The 27,620-nt window shown below is 33.5% G+C and overlaps 1 protein-coding gene across 2 annotated transcripts; it reads left to right on the forward strand.

Annotated features, from left to right (window-relative positions):
• Positions 1–79: 79 nt before the first annotated feature.
• LOC100642275 lies at positions 80–26,795 on the forward strand. 2 transcript variants are annotated; one of them, XM_048409267.1, is made up of 6 exons: positions 80–2,159; positions 5,412–5,807; positions 6,813–7,023; positions 10,593–11,047; positions 19,531–19,828; positions 22,558–26,795. In XM_048409267.1, the coding sequence occupies exons 2-6, from the start codon at positions 5,665–5,667 to the stop codon at positions 22,834–22,836; spliced, it is 1,386 nt and encodes a 461-aa protein (XP_048265224.1). In that variant the 5' UTR covers positions 80–2,159; positions 5,412–5,664; the 3' UTR covers positions 22,837–26,795. The 2 variants fall into 2 exon arrangements, with proteins under 2 accessions (XP_048265224.1, XP_048265226.1); XM_048409269.1 differs by lacking the exon at positions 80–2,159 and having other exon boundaries at positions 5,720–5,842.
• Positions 26,796–27,620: the final 825 nt, after the last annotated feature.

A 27,620-nucleotide genomic window follows, 5' to 3' on the forward strand; every position in this document is an offset into this window, starting at 1 on the left:
CCTTTACAACATCCAGTACAATTTTTTTTTCATAGAATTTAAAATTTCTCTTTCTTGCTAAATTTCCATTTTAATTTTCATGAATAAATGAATTTCTTTCATTGGTAAAATATTTTAATAAATCATAATCGCGGAAGATAATGAATATTTTGCCATAAAATACCTCCGCGTACACGAAATGTCTTTTTCGATATGAAACGATATACTCTGTATTCGAGTTTCATTTGTTTACGATTTTATTTGCGACTATACTTTATGTAACGATAGCAATCCTTTGAAAAGCTTTTAAGCTCCAGTATGTATACCGCGCTTAATCCTTACTAAGCGTTCGAAAATATTGAATCACTGTAACAAAATGTTGAATTAACGAGAAGTTTATTTTTTTATAACAGAACTACTAAATAAAAGCAAACTTTAATAATATGAAAAGTAATTACGATGTGCATCAGAGCTTTCAATAATATAAAGTTTACGCGCGATTTTTATGTTTTCAGCCTTCTTTTCTAATCTTTTTTAATACTCCGGTTTAATCAAGCGTTACACAAGGAAATTTGCTTAACGAGATTCAATATGTTTACATCAAAATGATGCCTCTTAAAGCTCCCAGATCGTTCGTCAAATATTTGTGCTGCATTAAACTATTCAAACCGTGGTAAGACTATTATGCTTGGTAGTGGGAAAATTTTCGAATTGTTTAATACATTATGTAATTACATCAAAGAGCGAGAAATTTACTAACAAGAGGGAACTACAGGTACACGAAACAATGCAATTTTGCAATTACTCGAGATCCTATGGGGCTGAGATGGAAATTGTATATGTATGTTATTACTAAGTCCTATAGAACTGTCCTATAGAACAGAATTAATCAAGATGATCAAAAGTTCGTAATTGGATACGTTTATGTTTTCTAATTGAAGAATATTCCGACTTTTGTTAGTAGGAAATATTATCTATATATTAATAATAAATCATTATTAACAAGTACAAGGAATTTCTTCACGTAACATAGTAGTTTAAAGGCTAAAATTAAACCTGTCAAATCGATACCATAAAATAATGTACCTGATAATACGATCTGTAATGTGACGATCGTGAAAATTAGCAACAGGTTAATTTATGATATGAATATTAAATCACGTATAAACAGATTAAGAAGTTTCTAAGAGAAGCTTTTCAAATTGGAATCTCAATATTTTCAACATCTGCGTGATCAAAACAATGTTCTGCAATACTGATAAGATATGGAGGTTATGAGTATAGTAAAATAAATCATGATATACATTACACACCAAGTAACCACTATATATACCTATGAATAAATGCAAAGCGACAATACCAGCTAAAACGTAAATTTATAATACCAATAGTTTAACGAACAGTCAGTTCCAATCTACCAAAAACGCAACATCGCCACCCTCCCCACAGAACGTTCGAAAACTGTTTAATCAACGAAACGTAATGTCCAACAAACCATGAGTCAGCATGAAAGAAGCGGAGGTCAGCATTGACTTGACCCTCACTAATTAATCAGCTTTTACAGGGGAAGTCGCAAACGCGTATTCGCATTCGAGGGCAAAACAGTCATAGGTAGATTTCGAGGAACGTAGGGAAGATTCGAGCGCCTCGGGCGTTCTGTCAGCCGCTCTCATAATATAAAGGAACACCGGCGAGGCCCCATAAACGCAGAGCCGTAACGGTGCTTCAGGGCGCAAGCTCGGTATGGGAGAGCTTGCGAGCCATATACTCGACGACCAGCCTTGTTTTCAAATAGTCGTGTAGATTGCGTAGGTACCTCGCGGTCGTTCGACGCAGTATAAACTGGAGGAGATTTCTTGTTCTCCTCGCAGATGTCAACGCACCGCGGGAAGCAATGACATCGAGAAAGATGGATGGAAATGAAAACTCGAGTAGCTCGTGTCGTTATTGACCGGTCTTTTTATCGCGACCGTTTCGAAATCACATCGACCAGACCTTTCGCCGCAAGCGAATCTCGCTTCTATCGATACATATCGAGGATCCCTGCGATATCGCCGTGTGTGATTGCGTTCCAGAACTCCGTAAAACTCGAGTGAATTTTTTTCGGTGAATCTCGTTGAGCCTCGTGCATTTCAATCGAAATTTTTGTTTATGCATCTGCCACGATTTCAAGATTTCAGGTAAAATTTAAATATTTTATAAATCATGTTTGATGTTGGTTGACTCATGTTTGATCGAAATTATTGTAATTTAGATTGTTCCGAAAGTTTTATGTTTGAAAAAGTTATATTAGGGAGAATGGAGTATAACTGACTTTTTAAAGTGAGAAAGGAAGTGATATTTAGCAAATTGTACGTGATCGAAGATATTTGACATTTAGTGCAAGTCTCGATAGACTTGAAGGTAGAAGATGTGTTCGTACAACGTTGTTTGGAGGATGTGTCGCTGTGCATAAAAGTTTTGTAATATTCAAAGTTGATACAATGGAAATCGCGTACGTATTTCGTAGCGAAGGTTTAAAGTTTCGCGTTACTCCCGCGATCTTCATTCGAACTATAATATTAGAACTATACCCACAACTTAAGATTTTATCATTGATTTATGTCGATCATTTTCAGCCAAGTAAACGCTCTTGCGTTAAAAGAACGTAAATCTCAAACGCTTAAGAATTGCAAACCAGATATTAACTAATTAATAACAATTATTTAACAACAATTATTTAATAACAAACTCACTTAAACCTACCTTTTATTGTTTTAGAAAATGGAACATTTTGGAATTAGTTAAATCATCATTATTAAACATCTACATTAATATTTGGGATTTTTCTGTGATTAAAATTTATTTCTCAAATTCCGAAATCCAAAATAAAACATTTCGGAATTAGTTATATCATCGTTGTTAGATATTTATATCTAGAATTTTTCAAATCTCAGGATTCAATATACTACTTCCAGAAAATTTTTTAAATACCACCGTTACGTTAGATCGTCGATAACGCACTATATTTAGCATAGCAAATATATCATGGTATTCGTATGCTAACATCGATTCGTCTACTCCTTGAATTCTCTTTGATGTCAACTTAACCATCGTTGAATCGTCTTGTCGTGAGAACTTTCAAGATACCCTACAACGGACCTGTTTATTCAAGCTTGAAAGTTTCCCAGAATCGATATGTATTATTTTCCTATGGTCGTTAAGCGATCGTCTCTTACGCAATAATGGGATTACGAGTATCTAATTGCACGTCATCCGGTGGAGTGCACCTGTTTACACTAGCGATACACATAACGAAGTTAAAACCCGGTAATTGCTTTAACTGCGTTAAGCTTGGTACGCGAATAGCATGAAGCAAAAAAGGCGATGGGAAAAATCTAGGGAAAGAGACTAAAACTATCAGAGTTGAAGATAAAAAGTGATCGATAATCGTTTACGACCGTTCCAGAAGTATAATCTTAGTACAGAACGTATACATTCGTTAAAAGTCAAATTGTTTTATTCGACGTTATGGAATTTATAAAATAAAATATCTTTTTACATGTTCTACTTCACGAATTCATAAGTATTTCTCGTTAAAATCTATTAATCATTTAACGACGCACTTTTAACCTTCCTTTCTGTGAATCGACTCGATAATTTCCAAGACTTCTTGGATATTACGAGGATTCGCAGGAACGATGAGTCAAAAATCGATTTTCTGAAAGGCTACCAGACCATCGCGATATGATTCCTTAACGAGAGACCGCTTGTAAGGCTAAATGCCTAGAAGAGAGCTTCCAACAGAGTGAATCGATAGGAAGTTTCCGACCTTTGTATCTGTTCTAGAAAGGCGATTCGAAACTCCGTGAACTTTCCCTTTTCAATGGAGTATTTCACAGTCGAGCGGGCTTGAATTTCGTGGCGATTTCAACTCGAGCAACGATTGGTCGAATGAGTAATATTCGCGGGTTGAGCCATTATTTGCTCGCATGTCAGTCTTGGGACCTTATGTAAAATCAACCACTTTACATAACCAGAAAATCAATGTTCCGCGCGACCTTTCATACTTCTGGTGATATCTTAATCAAGGTCAAATTTTTTGTATTTCGTGTGGAATATACTTTCGAACGCTGAATCGATCGGTTTATTTAGGAACCTGATATCTGAGAGAAGGTAAACAGTTTCGAATACATATGTCTGACTCGGTTACGTAGAATTCTTGCCAGCGCGCCGGGAACTCTAGGATCGATGAAACGCGGCCCGTATTCTCGAGAAGAATGTTTGAACTCAACCGGCGAGCTATCGAGACACCTGTTGTGAAGCGGACTCAAGCCTGGAAAATTCAACAGCTGTGGTAACTTCCTTCGAGAAAATTTCATGGCTGTCGGAATCGTAAATTAAATTATATTCTTAAAACGTTCTCCACCGTTTGTTTCCACGTGGAAGTAACAAAACCAATCGGTGCAAATAACTACCTCGGTTCCTCGATTTACGGGGAATAAAAATCGATGGCGCTAATAAGTCAATATTTCAGTAAATTGTAATAAAACTCTCTTCAATAGAGAAACTTGGCGAGAAAAATAGTATAAGTGTGTTTAGTGAAAATAAAATTTTTATAAAGTCTTTTTAAATAAAAAATGTGTCTTTGAACATGGTAATATACCGTCTATGTAGTTAATTTATCGGCAAAATAGATAGTATTCATAGAATTGCATCAATTTTATAAACCATAGAAAGCCCTTAGAACATTTTTAACTCGTCTTTTCGACTCTTACTATTTTTGTGATAAAAGAGCGATGTAAGTACAGAGAACGAGACATAAGATCGCCTTTAATTAGAGGTTCTTGTTCTATATATCTTCTATAAAGTCTACAATTTAACGTTTTTTCCTTTATACGTCACTCACCATCAACTCACCATCTCATTCATACACCGCAATATAAATCTATTTATTAGTACGTATAGTAATCGAAAGCGTACAATTTTGTTTTATTAAAGTTTCACTTCATTCAAACGCTTTCTCAAATTAAAGATTCTGTCACTCCTATCGCTTTAATTCTCAATTAAAAAGGCGTCTATTCCTCAATCTTCAATCTATTCATATCTTTTGTGCAGAAATTCGTATCAATCAACGATCGGTCGAATAATTGTTCGATCTTTTCTACTAAAATTTAACTTCATCATCCGTCTTCTTTTAAAAGAGTTTGTCACTTCATATTCCTCGCTTTTCCTTCCAACTCTTCAATCATAAATTTCAAGTAAGATAAGATGCTACAGAAAAGTAAAAAATTTTGTCATTTGTGTCACTTTACTTTTGATACATCGATTATAAATATCGGAATAAAATTCTTTACAAAATTCTATTCCTCAAATGTCAATCTATTTATTCATCATCACTGAAAGATTCGAATAAATAAAAGTCACGTTAACCGATCGCGTTTCTTTTCCAGAAAACTAGTATAAACAGGCGTTCTTCAAAGCTTCACGAACATTGCTTGTCTCGGTGAACTGTGATAAAACATGTGCCGATGATAAATAGAGTTTCTTTCTATCAAGAAACGATTTGTGCCGAGCAAGCCGAGAAATTATCCGGCTCGAAGCGGATCCGAAGTTGATGAGAAAAGACTTTAGGTTAATCCGTTCAGAAATTACTGTTGGAGCACGGTTTCACGAAAGAAAAGAAGATTTGATTGGCTGCTCGCGATGGGTCGGAAGCACAAACGTCGCCTGATACCGGAACAGGATCGCAGGATATGCGGAATTATCTGTTTCTGTCAGTTCACCAATGTCACCAGCTGCGTGGCATTGGTTTATCTGAGCGTGGCAATCTATATGCCGGCCCACAGGTAAACGACAAGGCTGCATCGATTAATTGACCAAGGTCGGTAGTAATTAAGTTACGACTCCGCCGGCCTTAATTTCCTAGAGGAGATCTATAACTTGCACTCTATGACCCCAACTTTAACTCTCTATACCAGGAATGTTGTTTATGAGAAAAGAAATTACTATTCATTACAGCCTTTTTATTTCAAATTAGAAATAATGAATTAGTAATTGTCATAAATAGATTGCTTGTATCTCTTTACAAAATAATTTATCTATTAATTTTACTAATATCGGTAAATTGTCGAGTAACAAATTGCGAATTTAAAAATTTTACTTATACTATTGCTTTAATTTTGCAAAAGGAACAGAGATAAGTAGAAAATGAAGATTTAAAGAACGTAAATGTACAATACAATCGTAAATTTCATGATATTATAGAGCGTTAATAATTTTACATTTGTCCTACACGGAAAATTACCTCAGATATTACTAACCATTCAATCAATAACCATCAGAATGTCTGGATATTTATGAGTTATAGAGTGTATGTAGCGATGGTCAGTGTAATTTGGAAGAATAATCTGTTACGCGATAATACGGTAGCGAATATAATGATTCCATCTACACAATAGTGTAGACACTGGTGTAGATTCAATTCGAGAAACATCGATAAGTGTATGATCTTTGGAACTCTATAGGTTAAAGGTCAAATCTTAAATCGCGTAAGGTTTCTTAGAATCTTTTCGGTTGTTATGAACTATAAGTCATGTAGACGTCTTATTTTTCTTTTTCTTCTTTCTTTTTATATATATATATATATATAGTTACTTGTATCTGCTTTTGACGTCTATTCGCATTTTAAAAATATCCTTGAATCACTTGTAATTTTATAAACGAGAGCGATCAATAATAATGCTATATCAACAAATTCGTCGGCTTTTGTACTCGGTATATCGTATCGCATCATGCAAAAACCAAACCGCTCGCAGCAAAATATTAACGAACGCGACGCAATTAATTTCCAGGGTCTTTAACGCTGGGATTGATCCGGATCCAGTCATGTGCCAAACCATTAATACCACCTTAGCCAATAATTGCGGCTGGGCAAGTTGCGGGGAGTGGTGCTTGACGAGAACCACAGGATTTTGTCCTCAAATCCACGCAACAGTAAGAAGGAACGGAACCGACATCGTTTTCGAAAATTGCACTAATTTCAGCAGCATATCCTGTCCACAGGTTCGTTACTTATATTTTAATATTCGATGAACCAAATTTAATCCATTAAGGGCAAAACATTGAAACAATATCGGAAAATCACGTATTCACGTACTCACGTACTGAAAGACATGAATAAAACAACTTATATATTATTTTGCTAAAGTATAAAAATGTATTACCTTAATAGACATTCTATAGAAATTCACTATACAAATTAGAGACACAAAGAATATTTTCATTTATGTTTTAAAGAAAAATGTTACGATCATAGTCTCAACGCTATGAAATTATAAAACCTGGATAAGAAAAGAAATAGTAACGCAAAAGATATTCTTATTAAAAAAAAAGTTCTTGACATTATTCTTTATAACTATAATGTGATAAAGTAGAATTTAATAATATAAATGGACTGAAAAAAAAAGAAATGTCACGTTAGCATAGCGTTAGCTCTTAATGGATCATTGTATTTTATATCACTGGTTGACGTAATAAATATCTATAATTGTTTTCTCACTTTCGTTATATAAAAAATGAAAAAAGGTTTCTGCATCATATAGAATGATTTTATATCTTTCATAAAATAAAGCATAAAAAAGCCGTTGTACGTTTTATGTAAATTTTTATAAAATTTTTGTTTTTATTTTTTAATATTCTTGAGATAAATTTATTTCGATATTTTTCATGCAAAAAGATATTCATATTCCATACAGCAGAAAAATTTTAATCATATTCGACAAGAAACTGATGATAGTTTAAACTCTGCGGAATAAGCAAGCAAGGGAAATAAGATCGTATATAGCCGGACACATTTTACGACCAGCTCACACGCTCCTGTAACTCGCATCATATCACAAATTACTTGCAGTAAAAATTGTGCAGATAAGAACTCCATATGCAGTTGAAAAATTATTAACAATTCCATCCAGTTGAGCTTTGTAATTAGATATTTCTATAGCCACTTTTATTTAGCTTTACGAAGAACATGTGTACATATATTCTTTACAATGTACCTAAATCTTCTATGCACGATAAATTTTATAAGATCGACTAGAAATCGTGAAACAATTCACGAACAGCGTTTTAAATCTGCGATAACTTAAATTCACGTAAAATTGAGTTACTGAAATACGTTCTATATTCCTTAGGACGTAAACAGCGCATAAGGTAAATCTACATACGCAAGCATCGTCAAATGGTTCCCAATTTTTCACGTCAATATTAGTTTTCCCGCACGATCATCCACGTATTATATATATATATAATAATGTCGCCACGTATAATAATATCTAGAATACTTCTCCTAAAGGTATAATGTTCCGAACAGGCCAATGGCTTTCTGTGACAGGTTGCATGCTGTTCCACTCTTGAAGGGGATGCAACGCGGAATAAATTGATCTGAATAACTTTAAAATTACGCGTCTTTCGAGATCGTGCGGAAGAATAAGTTTCATGGATTAGGAAGAAATTGTTAAGTGATAAGCAGAAGAATAGATTTCACCATGAACAACAATTTTCCATTATCTTGATAACCAAGAATCGATGCTTCTTATTGAAAATGATACTCTCGATCCTCTCGCCAGATGTTTCTTCAACGTCACATTCTTATTTTCTAACTCTTTGCATTGATTATTTCGCTCGTGATAATTATGAGATAATAATTACTTTATATCTCATGCCGAACACAACACGATTCCGCCCCTGTCTTGTACGTCATTCCATAGATAAACCGGAAATGATTAAATTGCAGACGACAAAAACCCTAAACTGGCGCCATCGTAATTGCCCGCGAAGATCGCTATTATCAGTGGCTCGGCTTCTAGAATTTTATTTCCTCCCTTGTCAACTTCAAAGTCGATTTCGCTTCAGCACCACTTGGCGCTTATTGTTCGACCAATCGATTTGATATCCTGTATGTAATGTACAATGATTTATGAATGAACATTTGAAAATATTATTTCTCAGAATTTTTGTGCTTCCCGGTCAGGAAAAATCGATAACTCTTCAAAGGCGAGCCACGTTTTTAATTAACCCGACTAGAACTAGCTCAATGAACATTGTTTTAACCAAATTAAATGAGAAAAATCCGATTACATCGGCAAAAGGCTCCGAGATACAGAAAGAGGGCGTTTTAACGCAAGTCTCGCGCTATTTTACGATCGGAACTTCCGTTAATATACTCGAAAGCCAGCTAGCCATTTAAAAAAATTGTTTCCTGAAAAGATCATTCTAGCGGATAAAAGCATAAAAAGAGAAAATGTGGTATAGAGCGTAAATAACAGATGAAATTGTTATGATGATTCGAAAGTCAATTTACTTAAAATTCTTGGTCGTGTATATGTGAAATGTAACGTATCACTCGTTTTTCTGGCGGAAGTTTTTTAACAAAACCAAGGTCCCATGCCAGCGAGGCATAAACGATATTACCGAGTTATGCTAATGTAATGAACATAGTCCGCCGGCCGGTTACTTCGATGCGCTAACCTCGTTACCTGCTACGTAACGCTTTCGATCGGGTTCGTCGTCTTGAATTACTTTCTAATGGCGTGTTCTACTCGCCTGCCACACCTTTTATCGATCATTTTAACCTCACACATCGTGATTTAAAATAGACCGTTTCAGAAGTTTGTTTCATTATTTTTGAAAATATAAAAAATGAAAATAAAATTTAGCTTTTCATTAGTTCGTAATTATTTTGTTATATAACACGATAGTAGATATTTTAGTCGAATGTTACATTAAAAGGCAGTAAAAGTAATAAAGATTTGCTCCGTTTTCTGTTTTTACACAAATGTAGCTTTTTGCGTACGAAAAAATTTGTCTCATTTATCGAACAGCTTGTTTCGAGCATGACGAAAGGTAATGAAGCTAATCTAGAACTGGACGTCAATCATACTGAATTTTTATCCATGGGGAACGCACGTCAGACGGTGGAATATAAACAACTCTCAAGGGAATTGTGAAAATAGAGAGAAATGGGTTGTGTGAATTTTATATTTTTAAAACGAGCAACGAATCGTTTTTTCCAAAGTTTGATGTGACGACAAGCTAACTAATCGATGATGCCAAATCCGTCAATACCCCAGGTGAATCGATGAACAATTTCTGTATTGCAACTTTAAACAAATTATTAAGTTGAATGTAGTCTTCTCTGAGAATTGAAATCAGCAGAAAGACAGCATTCCTTAAATTTCACCTAGTATTAGCTATTAGAGATGTCGAATATTATGGAGTGCAATTATAAAAACTACAATAGGGTTAGAACTTTATTATTTAATATACATTATTACGCTTTATTAAAATGTTCACATAACACATCTCTCTTACTGAAGAGAATTGAAAGAATTTCATGAGTCCAAAACTGATAATTTCCATACATTAGATAAAATTATATGAAAATTATTCTACTTAAATATACGGTTCTTCAAAAAACCTACATATGCTCAAAACCTCAACATTTTTTACCATCATTATGCGTCAACCTAACAAATCAAAATCTATCTATTAAATAATCTAGTAATCTACTTTCTTCTTTTTCTTTTTACTCAAATTATTCTAATTACTGAAATCGAAGCATTCTCCTGCTCCAGGTTAACGTGGCGTCTCTGAAAAAATACAACTGCAACAATGGCAGCGAGTGTAGCGTACTTTCGGGGGTGTTCAACTGCAGCCTTGGCCACTGTGTCAACATAAGTGAGTTGATGTTGTGCCATCACAAGCCTGACGGCATTGTTGTGGACAGCGAGAAGGACAACATGAAGCTGAATGGCTTCTTCAGCTGTCAGAACTCGAGATGCACGAAAATCAAAAGCCGCTTCAATTGCGATCGTTATTGCCCGAATATTGCCACGTCAGACGTAAACGTGTTCCTTATGCAGGATGACGACGTCATCACTGCAAAATGCGAACGCGGCCTAGCCCTTAACAAAGCAAATGGAAATCTGCTTGGCGTCAGATTAACTACACCTGAAGAATTTTGGGACGATCGAAATGGAAGTATCATTGCTAGCTGTTTGGTGGTGAACAAAGAAGCCAACGAAGTAAGGTAAATATTTATCAACGATTATTATTCACTATTAATTAAACGATGGAAGTTGAAACTTTTATTTCTAATGAAAATAGAAGTTGTTGTGCTTTGTAAAATACAGTAATAATATCTTTCTTTCACTTGGGTATTTTGAAGTACAATTATTTTATAATTGGTTTTCCCTTTTGTGAAAAATATCGTATAGCAACAGTGAAACAGTTTTGAGAATGAACGAGTTTTATATCCCAAAAATAATCATTTATGTGGCGAGATTATTGAAATAACAATTAAATTAAATTACTATCGTTAAATATATTTTAACTGATATCTTCCGCCATGATCTTATTAGCTTGCTCTGATGTACAGAGTAACAATAAATGGCTACTAGACTTACGAACAAATTTTAAAACGTGATGATGTTACTTTTCGGTCTCTTTTATAAAATGCTAATATTTTATCAATTTTTCTATTTATATATTTACCATTTCCACATATTTATGTAAGAAATTTTCTTTCTCATATAAAAAACCTGAATGAAGTTATTCAACAGAACAGTATAAACCATAATGAAAAATTGAATTAAATTTAAATCGTTTCTCGGATAAACTATATAGATATGAAAAAGCTGTAATGAATGAGTAATTTTGAGGTCAAGTAACAATGAATCAAACTGTTGCATACCCTTGTGCCATTCGTTTGGTCGATACTCTTTAGTGACGTCATTCCGTGACAACTAAGATCTCGAACGCAAATCCGAGGAGAGACTCGTGTAACGGCTTCAAATTAGTTCGAATAAGTTAGAGAACTGTCTGGTGACGTAATTAAGACGTCAGAAAGCAAACAGTCGCATGTATATATGTCGGATTTTTTCTTTGGTCAATTTATTTTCAACATTTTCCGATGCTTTCTGTTTATTAATTATTTCAGACTTATCTTCGATTAATTTCGTCCTTAAAGCGCTTCGCAAAATTTTATTTGTGTTTAACTGTCTTGGTTGATTGTAAACAATTTCTTCAAATTTTGGCGAAGTAGCAGGCTTTACAGCAACATTATAAAGATTGCACCGTTTACTACTATCTAACATAGATGGAGATAGATTTTTGTCGTCTTTATTTTCTAAAGACTTCTCTTGTTTATTAGCATCTAAATCTCTCGACATAAGATCTACTGAAGTTTTTGGTTCTGCATTGTCACAAGCATTTTTCGCTGTCATCATTTGGTCTTCTTCTATAAGCAAATTTTCATTACTGTAAGCATTATCTTTTGCTTTTTGTACGGATTCTAATGATATATTTTGTTTAACGTGGTCTGTTGATTTTGTATCATTTTCAGCAGTTGATTTACTAACTGCTTCTAATTATTTCATTTCAATTTTGTTTTCTTTATTTGCATCATCGTCCAAAATATTTCTTATTGAAATATTATCCTTCTTGTTATGATCTTTCTCTGCTTCTCCTAAACTTTTACTTTTTTTGTCAAACCATTCTTGTAAATTTTGAGTATCTTGTGACGAAGATTGTGACAAATCATTATACAATGCTGCAATATCTTCTTTCCTTCGTTTCAAAGACTGTTTCTGGTGTTCTGCCAAGCTATTGGCATCAAACATTAAGTCCGTTTTAATGAAAATATAATCCTGTGAATCGGTGTCAATTGATACTTTCTTTTTATAAGAATTTTCTACATTAAACTGCAATTCTTTTGAAAATTCTTTCAAAACCATGTTTTCATTTTCTACAGTAACGTCTTTTTTCTCTAAGCTTTTGTTCAAACTATTAGGAACTAAACTATCCTGACAACTCCCACTAGTCGCTTCCTTAATAGTTTCCTGACTTCCAATTCCTAACTTCATTTCGGCAATTGTTTTTCTTAGAAGTCCGATTTCTTTATCGAGGGTTTGACCCTCTCCGCTTGCTTGTTTGGCCATAATGTCCATGCGTATTTGCGTTTGCGCGTTTTCTTCTCGTAGTTTGTTTATCATTTCGATAATTTATGACAGTTTGTCATAGTCTCTATCGGTGGATGCTCTATCTTTCGACATCCTTCTAAACATTTCTAACTCTTCTTCCGAGTCTTGTTCAAAGCTAGGTCGCCTATCTCTATATGTAGAAAATGAATCCAGCGTTTACCTTGATTTGTTAGCTTTCGTATATGCTTTATGCTTTGCAGGTTTCTTCCGGATTCATTGATAATGGATTTGTCGTTAGAGATGACCGTCGTCCAAGTTGTTCCTTTTTCCGTAGGTTGGACGTCTTGTTTTCTCAACGAGCACTTTTCACTATCTTGGCAGGATCGCCAAAATGTCACGTAAAGTTGAGGGTTGGATGATAGAATAAAATAGCTGAGTTGCAACTATCAAATTTGCTTTTATTAAACTTTATTATGAATTCAGCAATCACAATGGAATATATACCGAATTAACACACATAAATCACAATTCACTCCAACAACTTTATGCAAAACTTAGTTACACTGATACGTTAAGTACGCGACCGGTCTAAGGGTAGAAACTCGGTAAAAGGTGTCGACTATTCTAAAGATAGAGACTGAGTAGTTTAGTGACGATGTTGTGACGGAGGAAAGCTAGGAGTGGGTGTGTCTGAGGCCACGAGATGAGCTGATTCGTTAAAGACAATTTTGTTTACGAAAGCGAGGGCGATAGACATTGCTTTTGATTGGAGCACAAGAACCCTGGTGGACTAGGAAGGGTCTTAGCTGCCCTTGAGAGAAAGTTGCTAACGGAAAATACCGAATGTGAGAAAAATAACTTTCCCGTATTTTCTCGTAGTAAACAAAAATGTAAAGAACATTGGAAATAGAAGATGCTTGTTTTTGGTCTGAAGGACCTTAACTATGAAAATGCCAAGATTTATTGGTGGATCCTTAAGACTATTGAGGGTACGCAGTAAGGATGCGTAGATATCTGGATGCCATCTTGCCTTCGATGTGTGGCCTGGTCTCTGTTGTGGATTGAGATTTGGTTGATGTTACAGTCGCCCGGTCGTTTCTACTGTTGTGGACATATTTTTCAACGTAAACTCTACCTGTCCATTAGCTCTTCTAGCACCGGTTGCTATTAAGTGAAGTTTAATGTGTCTACCTTGACAGAAATTTTGGAATTCTTTACCCGTAAAACATCTCCCTTGATCCGCTATTATCCGGCAAGGACTGCCGAATAAAAATATAGCAGACTTAAGCGCTTTAATGATACTAAGAGAATCGATTTCACGAGCATGATACAGGTATACAAATTTAGTGAAAACATCAACCAAAACAATAACATATTCTTTTAAGTCATATTGCATATATGCAATATGGGATTGCGCGAACACGGGATTGTTGCATATATGGGATTCCGCGAAAAGAAATCTACATGTGCCATTCGTTTACCTTCTCAATACATAACGCTAAAATTAAAAGTTTGTAAGTAAGCCTACTACCTGTAACCCTATCATTTAAATTCACTTTATTATTAGGTGCTTTCAAGGAATTGCAATCAGTAACAACAAGAAATTCTCGTCCATGTAAATAGTGGCGAAACCGTTTAACGGCGTTTACAACTGCCAACGTCTCTAGTTCATACGGATGATACCTGGATTCTGCGAAATCAGTTTTCTTACTTAGTCCGGTCAAAATAGATATAAAAGTAGTGATCAAAGAACAGAAATTCCAACAGAGCTAAATTTTGGTAGAGACCTTGGGTACACCTATAGAAATAAAGTGCCAAAAATCCCTATTGATTCTATGCGGGTTAAAAAAGTTATTCAAGGTCAAAGTAAAAATTTTCGGATTTTTTTTATTTTTCTTGAAAACGGTAAGTTTTATCGAAAATATAGCTCAGACAAAAATTATAGATCATAAAATTATCTACAAAAATGTTCCGCATACTTTTTTTCTAAGAATCAGCATACCTAAGATATCGCCATTCTAAAAGTTGAAGTTCTATTGTCCACGTGGCGATGCTCATACACCTGCTTTTCTGAAATGGCTTAAATGAAATACTTTTAGTGTTGAACGTTCCTTTCGAGTGAATACATGTATTTATTGCTAGCGTCTACTAGTACAGTTTGTACCCATTAATATTTTTAAAAAATGTCACAATTGTGCTTTATTTGCAATAAACTTTTGACGGAAGGTGAAACTGTTACAGTTAGTCGTGGAATGAAAACTTTGATCGATGCAAGTATCGAAAGAGGCGATGAATTTGTTGATTATCTGAGAAGTGAAAAGTCTGTAACAGTTCACGCGAATTGCCGAAAATCATACATCCGAAAAAGTTCAATTGCTGCTATCAAAAGACATGAGGATGGACAAGCTAGTACATCAAAAGTAAGTCCACCTCGTACTAGAGCACGAGTAAGTGAATCCGATTTTTGTTTTAAAAAATATTGCTTATTTTGTGGCGGTGAAGCGGATGAAGAGGCTGAAAAAAAATCGTTGCATCATCTACAAAAAATTTATAACGTTGCTACACTTTCATTCAAAGAGTACGTTTTGACAGTAGCTTAGGATCGCTCTGATAACGTATCAAAAGCTGTTACTGCACGCATTAATTTTGAGTATGACTTAGTTGCTGCTGAGGCTAAGTATCATGACAATTGTTACAAATCTTTTCTAAGACCTAATACTGGCGGCGGAGTAAGCCGTCCTCAAAATGAGGCAGTAAACTCTGCGATGGAGGAAATTTATAAGTTTATAAGTTTATAGAAAGTAGCGATGATTGGCAGTTTACATTGTATGAACTAAAGAATGTTAGTAAAAATGTAGCTTTAGATAACATAACTATAAAAATACGATTGAAAGTAAAGTATAGTAGTAGAATTATTGTTACAGAAAAGCCGGCAAAATTAACATTTATTTGTTTCGTCGACAATTACCAAGACAATGTTCAGAAGGGGTAAAACATCAGTATTAAAATTATTTGAAAAAAAGGATTTAATTGATTGCACTAAAGTATTTGAAGAAATTGACTCTTCTCCTCAAACGATAATCATAAAAGGAATTCGCTTTTTCGAAAGGAAAATATTAACATAAATTAGAACTATAGTTTAAAATAATCACCTATATCACAATATCAATATCACTAATCATCATGCAGTAAATACAGTATTTTTCCATAAAACTCCGTCATAACAGATCGTGGAAAAAAAGCGCCAAGTGCACTACCTCATAGGTGGTGTGGAAATGTGTGCATATCATGTAGAATGTAACTCCTTCAACATAGAATGGCGATATTTTAGGAATGCTGATTCTTAGGGAAAAAAGTATGTGGAACATTTTTGTAGATAATTTTATGATCTACAATTTTTGTCTGGGCTACAGTTTCGATAAAACTTATCGTTTTCAAGAAAAATTTAAAAAATCCGAAAATTTTGACTTTGACCTTGAATAACTTTTTTAGCACATATGGAATCAATGGGGACTTTTGGCACATTATTTCTACTGGTGTGCCCAAGGTATCTACCAAAATTTAGCTCTGTTGGAATTTCTGTTCTTTGATCACTACTTTTATGTCTATTTTGACCGGACTATAAGGGACTTTCCCAAAATTCCAAAGGGAAGGCTCCGGTGTCCTTCCATCTCCGCATGTATATTGTGTCTTTAGATTAATTCGATATCTGAGTACATCCATCCCTAATAAATTATTTTTAATTGAATAATTAATTTCATTCATTTCCAATTCTATTTAATTATCGATTTCAAAGAAATATTATGTACATCTACGTTATTTCACACGATTTATTTAATTCCAAAATATAATTTTAGAACTTAGTTGTATTCGAGGCGAAATGTATATTAATGATGTTTATGTATATAAGGTTCAATAATTGGATAATTCAGGGATCGATTCTGAAGTTTGAAAATCGAGATTTTTTATCATGAAGTGATTTGATAAAATACAAAAATGAACAACAATTAATTTGCGTCTATAACAATCAATAACGATGATTATCTAAACGGAAAATTATAAGTCTTTGGTGCAATGTTTACCTGAAAATCGAGAATCGATTTTCAACGTCCTGAGCTACCGATTTTTCTTCTTCAGTCTTTAAATCTTAAATCTTCAGTCTTTAAAATCTTAAACAACTATTCTATAACCTTGTCTGTCTCTCTAATGTAACTCTCTGTCCATCCGTCAGGGGAACACGTGCTTCTTCAAATGGTCGTCCGTGCAACAAAGGAAGATCGCTCTGTCCGTCAAACACAGCCTGTCGTGCTACCCGTAAAACAAAAAGAATCCCTATCCTACATGAACTCTAGGGAGTTTACATGTATTTATAAGAAGTTTAAGTATGAAAAACTGAATATGCGAAAATATATAAAGTATACAATGTAAAGCATTTGGATTTCGATCGAGTGTTTACATGAACATACTGCCTAATATATGGTCAAAAAAATAAACCAAGGTTATAGAGAATGGTGACTATTTTCATTATTTATCCGTTTTACTACATGATCTATAGATACTCGTAATAATAAAATACGCGTAAATATTACTTTTTTTTGTAATGCATCGAATTAATATCTAAATAGTTGATACATTATTCAGTGTGTCTGTCTAGAGTAACGCAGTTGGTCGGCTAGAGAAGATCGACGTTTTTGATTACATCGGGATCAATGCCTCCCTGAGGCTAAACGGTTCGAGGCTTTTGTTCTTCTGTATTTTGGTCGCGTGCATTTTGTTCCTTTTAGTGCCGACGATTCGTAAGTTTTGGGAAAGAAGAATCTCGACGTACTAGGAGAAATTATACAATAGACTAACGAAAAGCTGTCTGTCGCGATATTTCTCGGTGATCGCAACCCTACACGATAAAGCGGTAATCTGCTGCACTTTGCCAAGTCAATATTCGATTCAATTGGCTCTCAGAACGATCTTGGAAACTTCCTATGGAAATTCTTTGGTCGCGAAGCTCGTACAAACATGTTTGCTACCGTGAATTATGCTACAATTCGTATTCTTAGAACTGTGCTTGCAGATAATTGCGTCATATTCACACCACAATTTGCATCAATAGGACTGGTTGCCGCTTTCCGAAATTATCTTATACAAATCCGTAAATATGAAATTTTCGATTAAATTAGTGTCATTTGAAGACCTATGTTTCTAAAAGATCTTAAAACTTAAATCTTAAGGGTTTTGATGCACAGTGGCTCATCGGAATATTTGAACAACTATTTGAAAGATTTGTTATGAATATATTATGAGTGTTACACGAAAAATTCTGAAATTTCATTAGCATTGCAGTGAAACGTTGATAAAATTTCAAAATATTTCATATAACACGCATAGTATACATATACTATATATAAGAGTTTTCTATGGTATATGTTCAAATATTTTCGTGAATTACTTTAAGTACGTAACTGTACTTTTGTATTTCCGTATCATTTACTTATCATGGACACGTGTAGTTTCCATATATCCTAGTTCTTTGGCTCTAGAAGACGCCGATAAGGGTATTTCCATGGCAACCATTGATCCTGCGGCTCTACCCACCGATTCATTCCCTATCTTTCCAGTTTTTCTGGCTCGTGTGTTTTCTCCCCGCTTCTTTTATTTCGATACTTCATTTGTACTCGTCTTTTATATCTACGAACGCCCACATTAAAGGCGCCGGGCCAAAACGGTCGACGGCTATAAGAACTAGGGAACAATGAGGCAAAATTTTTACATCGAATCACCGAATAAAAACAGTCGTTCCGAAAGATGTGTAGTCAAGCATTCGCGGTCGGAGCAAACAAAATTTCTTTTGAAATGTGTTTACGAAGGAACGTTTCAATGAGGAAAATGAGGCAACTTGGATAGACTATTTCATTTAGTCAATAACTTGTCTTCTGGGTGAAACATGCAAAGATTATTATATACGTGTAAAGATTATTCTATTCAAAATGACATGTTTGAATAGAATTTGTTAGAAACAAACAAATAGATAATATGATTCGAAAAGAGGTGAATTTGTAGAGAATATGGATTCTTGTATAACACGTGGAACGTTATTTGTTCACACGAAGCTTCGATTTCGAATAAGTCGATATTAAAGATTTGTCGATTACAGATGAGCTTACACGTGATCTCGCTTGTACTTACACATATATGTATATTAGTAAATGTCAGTACGAATGGTTTATATTGTTCTTTCAGATCATCACGTTAGATAGAAAAAACTCTGTGAATGTAGAACTTTTTTCTGAATGTAGAAGTTATTGCAAATGTCTCTACCAACATTATTCTGCTCCGTGTATTACGTTTTTATACGCATTCTTCCCCAACTTATTCAAACATGAAACTCTGTGTAAAAAATGTTAAGAATGTTTTCGAGCAATTTATTATCAAGCTCATACTTTTTAATTTACTAAAAGAAATTTATTAGGAAACTTTCCAATCTTAAAAAAGGAAGTATTTTTCCCACATTTTCTGAAGTGGAAACACAATGGGAAAAATGCGTGACGACATTTTAGAACGTCGTTTAGTAAGTCAGGTTTTGGCTCCTTTTCCGCAGGACGCAGGATTGCGTGAATGGCACCTTATTAAAGGAGATCCCAGTACCTGAGCCGAGTATCAATTTCACGAGCTTTCTGAATATATATGAAAAGAGCTTACAATACCCTGTGGATCCTACGAATGTCTACGTGCCGGAACAACGATCGCTGACAATTTACAATAGTTCCCGTCTTTATATCAACTACGAAGGCTGTGTCAACACCCTGAAAGGAGAATGTAAAGATTTTCTCGCTACTCATGGCCGGGATGGCGATAATCAGACGGCACAAAGTCGATACCCCTGTTACTACATAAAGGTATGCTATTTTCTGGAATATCTCATTTTCTTTAAACATTAGCTTCTTCAATTTCCTCTTATGAAATCATTTTTCTTTAAAAAAAAAAAAATATTGTGTCTTTACACGACTTTCTTGAACACATTCCATTTCATAAGTCTTTACTTAGCAATGCTTTTAAGAACCTGTTGCTTCAAACTAATGTTTCTGCATGACATTTACTTCTCTAAAACCAAGAAAGAAATTATATAAGAAACGTATAAAGAATGATTCTATAGAAAATTTTCTCAATTTTACAGTAGTATCCATGTTATTAAAGTAAGAAATTAGTTTTCTTGCCACCATGAAATCTTTTCTAATGTAAATATTCCGCGTGAAAGCTTCGTAAAGCCTTGAAACAAAGGCTCATGGTGTATAGAAGATTAATTTCATTAGAAAAACACACCAGTGCTTTCAACACCGCCTAATCAACTTTTTAATTGAATCGAGCCATCCACCGGCTGGTATGTTTTAATACGCTCAAACTTTGATAGAATCGGCATCAAGTGAAATGAAACTTTTGGCTGATGGAAAATTGCATTAAGCAACATTGAACAAGAATTACTGTGAATTTTCTTGCAATTAAACTTTTCAAGTATAGATTAACAGGGAAAATGTACCGTTGCGTCCTTTGAACATTTCTACGAGTATTTATGGGAATACAAATATTACGTAATAATTGTTTTGTTTTGTTCAATGCAAGACGTAAGGTTTAATGAATGACTCGAGTAGAACTGCATCCTAAACAACGCAAACTATTTTTATATTTCTCCTTTTTTTATTGCCACAAAAGAGAATACGTTACCGTTGCACTCGTTATTCGGTTTCCTTTAATTGGATCTTCAACGAAATTATTTTGTAACAGAGAGTTTCGCGCAGCTCTCAACGATCGGCAACCTCGTCTTCCACTTTCACAAATTAAATTACAGAGTCCAACGAAGCCCGATGCATTTAATTATTCCTTTTTTTCCCGGCATACTTCCGCGCCATGGTTCAAGTAAGCTTCGAGTTATATCCATTTTTAATGGAGAAGCGTAAACCTCTGTTTCGCGCATATTTCGTTATTACTAATCTCGCAAATGTTGATTTATTTTAACGTATTTTGAAACTAGTAATATGGAATAAATCACTGAACATAATGTTTGAGATTATACGAATATCTTAGAAATGTTATGTTTAATTAATGAAAATAACTGAAACGTGGTAATATGAATGTAAATTCAAAATTAATATCAATCAATGTCTTATTTGGAACAAAATTCTCTTTGTAATTAATGGTATTTTGCTGTACTGCTGTCCTTTTAATTAAGTTTTCTTTAAGATCGTAAAAAACAATTTTGAAATTTTCGAGAATATAAAATTTGATAACACTAGGAAACTCCTGGAATTTAATGAACTATTTCGGTATCCTTAAAAAATAAACTTTTACAAGATTTATGAAAAATAATATGTTCAGTTTAATTAAACTTTATTCCGAGAATAATGTTTTTCTTTGAGGAAGAAACAAGAAAATAGGGCAAACATAAGAAAGTCAAACCTACAGAGAGAAAATTGTATGAGGAAGCTGTTCTATTTTTCATCAAACATTCGTGTTGGTAATTTAAATCCTAAATTTTTTAAGAACCAGCCTTCTTCTATCTTCTATCTTCTTCTTCTATCTGCCTTTGCCTTTGCATTGTCAAAACGTCATTTCAATGCTTTTTACACCCTTTCAATAAAGGGATATGAAAAATACATCAAAGAAATCGTAAACTACCGTTTTATCACGTATTATTACGAAGTTGTATTTCAGTATACAGGAGAAATTTATAGATATGTATCACATACATATATATGTGTAGCAATCACATATTATATGTTTGATGTTTCCCTTCAACATAGGGTAATTAGAGAGTAAATATCGCCTGGGACGATTTATCACTAACAACAAGTGTATGCTTCTATACATCAATTAACATTTGATTAAAAGTTTATGTAATCATTTTATGTAACTAATTACTATTTATGCTACCTATCTATCTAATTTACAAATGAATATATGTATATTTAGGAATCTTCATTGCAAAAATATAAAACAAAGTTGGAAATCAATTTTAACGCCAAATAAGATTAATTATATAGATCAAAAATAATTCTTAAATATGATATCCAATGCGTGGCAAGATAGAACAATAGAAGATTTTATGGATCTTCCATATAATATATATATATATGTATCCTACAATCTCTTTCCCTATTCTGCAGTTTATTTCACTCAGTCCACGAAAACTACGCAGACATTCCCAAGATACGTTCGGTCACGTCCACCTAAAGCCTTGGATCTCTACGCTCCCTCCTTTCAACCTAATCCCAAGCACTCAATACTTCGACTTATCCCTAGGACTCAAAACTCAGTTACAGTTAACATTCACACAAACCTCGCATTCCTACAAATATTTTTAGGAATACGTTGAGCTACAAATAGTCAGAACACCGCATTAGATTTAAACTCTACATGCTTCAAGCTAGAACTATACCTCAGTAAATACAAGTAGAAAAGATTCCAATCTTCATTCGATATATCATTTCCACGTTTCAAACTGAAAAATCATAATCGAAGCAGATCGTGGACACGTTATTTCACATTTATTCCCAACGACGAGCAATCAACAATTACGTAACGTGCCTACTTCCGATATTTCCCGCGCGGCTTCTAACGCCATTTGTTACAGAACAACTCGTTATTAGTCGTGGCACGTTTTGACCTGAATAAGACACGGAGGGAATTGCTGATCGCCATCATCGTGCCATCGGGCTCATTCGTCATCAGCCTGACGACGCTCGTTATTATAACGCGATCGGTGCAGGTGGGCGATGATGCGAAGATGCGTTGCCGTTACTGCGTCGACAAGCAGGAGGTCGAGGGCGAGGACGAAGGACTCATAGAGGCCACACCCTCCTCGTCCCAAGGTCAGGCAAACGAGAACGAGATCAAAAGTATGGCGCTTTAGCAGTTTAAGCCATCCGGGACGAGTACCGTGCTTCGTTATGAGAGAGTGCCATTGATCGACACTGACGAAGCCGAGGACTCATTTTGAACAAAAGGGCAACGTTATATTTTCATTAAAAATTTATTAGCAGTGAATTTAATCACCTTCATGGCATTCATTAATGTGTTTCAACCTCAAAGTCAAATATATGGTATCTCGCGCATTTTACGATTCGAATTAACAAGAAATCATGTGAAATCGGTGTAAAGCGATGATAAAAGTGAGAGCAATTACAGAATTTGCCCTTAAGTAGTCTCATGAACGTTACTTACGGTGAAAAAAATAAATTATATTGTTCACCAAGCGAAACTTGTCATTTGTGGAATGAATAGAAAGTGTATATGTGTATTGCTTTGTGCGAAATTGATTGGCAGTACTAAGAAAGATGTTAAACGTAGAAACATTGAACGTAAATTGTTCTTTGATCGTGCAAACGCTTCAGCTGCATCGCACTGTTTACAAAGTCGATTAAACGCTTTCCGCAAACGATTATCAATTCGATTAATCGTCATATACTTTTGTAAAAAGTATAAAACGGTAAACGGAGGAATAGACGATCGACGACCAAGGGGTTCGTGTTTCATACGGCTTGTGTATCACGTGTTTCTAATCGAGTATGGCTATAAAAAAGGAGGGCGGGTGCGCGTGGATTTATTTGTAATTAATAACATTTTTAAAGACCTAAAAAAAAGACTGATTTCCTTTTTTTGCTGAAATATCACCGTTTTCATCCAGCAGATATTATTACCAGTGAAGACGAACAAATTACTCAGTGTTGTTGAGTTCGATTGGAATATAGGTAATAAACGAATTGGTGAATCCAATTGCGATGTACAACACGCGTTCTCTTCGTGCACTTTCCGTAAGAGCGCACAATAAAATGTGTTCGAACAGAATATTTTATTGTTTTCAATATTATTCGGTCCTCGTAGAAGCTCGATGTAATGAGAAAACCGGAAGAAATGCTTGGTACAGCACAAATCAACGGGTAATAAATTCATAACTTGTTAAATGTATAATAAAATGTTAACGGCCATAATACCGATACCCTTCTCATGACTAAAAAGGTTAAATATTAATGTTTCTAAGAAAACAAAAATTTCTTGTATTAATAATAAATTAAAGTAAATATGAAATAAATTAAATTAAATAATAATTTTTAATTAATAATGATAAATGATATAAAATATGATAGATATATTAAAGCAAACATTGCTAATTTTTATTCTTGCCTTAATTGCAGAAATTTACGCTTACTTACTTTCGGATTTTCGTAAAATTATTGGCCGCGAATGTGTCCAAACAAAAGCTTACGATTAGGATGGATCTTACATCGTCTTCCAGGTGGAAACAAAAGATGAAGGTACGAGGAAAGTAGGAGGTTTAAAAGTCACCCACATTAGTGGCCAAAGTAATTAAATAATCATTTAATCATATATTTGTATACATTCTACGGATATTTTACATTATCATCGATGCCTTGAACAATTTGTGACTGCTTTGATTAATTATGTTAACAGAACTATGTTCAATATATGTATAAAAATAATACTTGAAAGATTATGATTAGAGGCCGATTTTTTAAATATTAGATGCAAAAAATATTCTGTCTTTGCTTTCATATTCAATACAAAATTTTTATCTCAATTTTTAAAAATTGGGATATTTCCAATAACTGAAAGCCTTCTATTGTTCGACTGTTTTCATTCAGCAATTCTTGTTATTTTTACGTCTCGAATTTTTTACAGCTACTGGGATGTAGTTTGTAATTGGTTCAAAACTAAAATTGTCTTTTTTTAATTTTTGATATAAAAATAGAACAGATCATTTCGACAACTTTAGCAATGTTTTTCTTAACTATATATGATCATTTGTCGAGTTATATCGCAGATAGAATGATAGATGACACTTTATTGTAAAAGTTAAATGTCAAACACGTTAATAGACGATAAGATATCTCAATTTGAAATAATGACATTGAATAACGAAACAGTGTATAAAATTAAGAACACTCAAATTTTTTCTACTAATATGTCATTTAAGAAAGTACCTTTTTACTTTACCTTCAATAAAGAAAGTCTTTTTAAAACTAAAAATAAGATTACTAATGAACTACTGAAAGATTTACTTCTAAAAATTAATTCAGAACTTAACATCGTAATTAAAGAAAGAAAGTTCGAATTAAATGTTCGAAATATTGTTTTATAAAAACTTAAAGAGTGATTATACACGTGATAAATATTTTCTGACTGTATAGATATAGATATTTCGTAGGAAGGGAAATATGAAGAAAATAGAATGAGAAAAGGCACCAACTACAGCAACAATGAAATATTATTAACCGGTTAATTGTAAAAAATTCATGTTTCTCCGTGCGCGCGATGATTCAGAACACGAGCGAAAAATATCGCGATGCTTTCGATGTACAAGGTAGATTAGAAAGAAAAAAAACAATTTATTCTGTAGAAGTTATTCGTTAGGTTTCCAGTTTTCGAGTGTACACTGAAGCCGATTTAACCTCGGTTGATCTCGAGTTTCGACTGTCAACGAACATACACTTATATTTCACAGATGGTGATGTTGTATACCAAAATATAGAGTATAAACGAGTAGAGATTAAATATCGATTTACCAGTGTTACTAGGAAATATTTCATTTCGAACGCTGCGACTGCCTATAAAAAAATTATGGCATCGTTCGTTTGCGATAAATGCAATTAAAACTTAATCAGAGATTTAGATCTTTTACAAGCTAGCAGTGTTATTCGATTTTTATGAAATTAGCTGAAATGCTTGCTGGTCTTGTGTTACAGCCACCAACTTCGATTGTCAATGTTGAATCGTGCTATTATGTTTTACAAAAGCTTAAACTTGTAGCTATAGAAGGTCTCAAAGATATCACATTCTATTATTATTTCTAATAAACTTTGGATTACTTATAATTCACTGATAGTAACATTATTTTTTTAATAAAATCATTGTAGATATACAAGATAGAGTATAATCGCAAATGACTAATGCCATCCTCTCGATAGTATAAAAGTTTTTGTTCATAAGATAAATCTAAATAAATATAATAGATTGAACAAGGAACAAGAAATGGTAGTTATGTGAATAAATGTGTCATTCAACAGTTGCTATTTGAAGCATATTTATGTAACATAATGAAAGACAATTTACTTCTTGTAATATGTCAATACTCGATTGAGCAGCAACATTTCAGATTATTACAATTAACATAAAAACGTTATTAAAAAATCATTGCAATCACTTTTTCCTGAATTTTGATAACAAAGAATAAAAAATATTTTCTCGACAGTTTCAAAACAACACTTTATTTGAAGAACAATTTTTTGTTTAATGTTTGTGTTCCATAAATGTAGATTACAAGCTAGTATATGACATGTAGACAAAAGAAATTGTGTTTTCAATGCATGTAAAATACCGATAGAGCTATACACTATCATATTCGTCATGTTATATGTGCCTTCTTCCGTTTACGCTAAAATTGATAAAATATAATCAATCGTGTCTTCGAATAACGTAACTCTTTCGCTAGAAACTTATACGAATCAAAAACATTCTTACAATGAAAGCCTTTAGCAACTTCATAGCGAATAATAAAATAAAAGCTCTCATCAATTATAAATTTATACAATCGTCAAATGAATCACATTTCGATTGAAAAAGGGCCAACAACATTTGTTAAGTGTTACCGAATTAAACAGCGAAAGGGTTAACTAACTGCGGCTAAGATGTAACAAATTGAAGAGATCTGTACTTATATGAACAATATATATAAATATAATATATTTATGTTATATCCATTTATTGTCTGAATATATTTGTAATAACATATATGTATGTATGAAACAACGGAACCTACATGTATCATTTATAATAAAATCATTGTTTATCAAATTTTTATATTTTAAAATCTTTCATATTTTACATAATTTCTATTCCTTAAAATCTTTATAGATATATTTCCATTGGAAAGGATAGATTTATATAGATTTATACAACAGTTAGAAATACCGTGGCATATCCGATAAATTAAGAAATATAGCATATTTGAAAAGTAAATTACACTTTCGTTATTTTACGTGTGAGAGGCGGTTATTAAAGACACGATTTGTTATGCATTGCATTGGGAGGAAACAAGCGTGCATGTTGAAATACATTTATCGAAATGCATTTATGCGAAGCAAAGAGACAGAAAGAGATGACTGAAACAATTAATTTGCATGTTACACGACGATCTATATTTGTAATTGTAAATGCGTCAAGCGTTTATGGTTTTCATGGCTATCTCTTTGAGAAGTGAGATCAGTTTCGTTATTCGTTTGATATTGTCTAATCACTTTATACATTCGTACTTTTTACGAATCACAAATTCTTATTTTTACGTATTACAAACACATGTATCGTAAGGAACATTTTTCAAAAATAAAATTAAAAAGTTACCATTAAAATGATAAGGAATTGTACAAAATAGTGGTGAATATATTATAGATTGAATTGAATCTTAATCTAATATTTCTTACAGGACTAATACATAAATTTTAATATTTTTGGTACTTGGATTTGGATTTCACTTTTCATAAACTAAAAATGTAATAAGTAAAACATCGAAAACAATAGTAGTAGAATTTGTTAGAAATGAATACTCTTAGGAGTCGTGTACGATAGCTAAAATTGGAGTACGCATAAAAATCAGTATTATTCTCCTTCTCTTTGCTTATG

Source organism: Bombus terrestris, chromosome 1 (genome assembly GCF_910591885.1).
Source record: "Bombus terrestris chromosome 1, iyBomTerr1.2, whole genome shotgun sequence".
NCBI lineage: Eukaryota > Metazoa > Arthropoda > Insecta > Hymenoptera > Apidae > Bombus > Bombus terrestris.

Coding starts and splice junctions, on each gene's coding strand:
- LOC100642275 (XM_048409267.1), top strand. CDS start 5,665: ATGGGTCGGAAGCACAAACGTCGCCTGATACCGGAACAGGATCGCAGG. Junction 7,024..10,592: donor GCAGCATATCCTGTCCACAG/GTTCGTTACTTA, acceptor CTCCTGCTCCAG/GTTAACGTGGCGTCTCTGAA. Junction 19,829..22,557: donor ACCCCTGTTACTACATAAAG/GTATGCTATTTT, acceptor CATTTGTTACAG/AACAACTCGTTATTAGTCGT.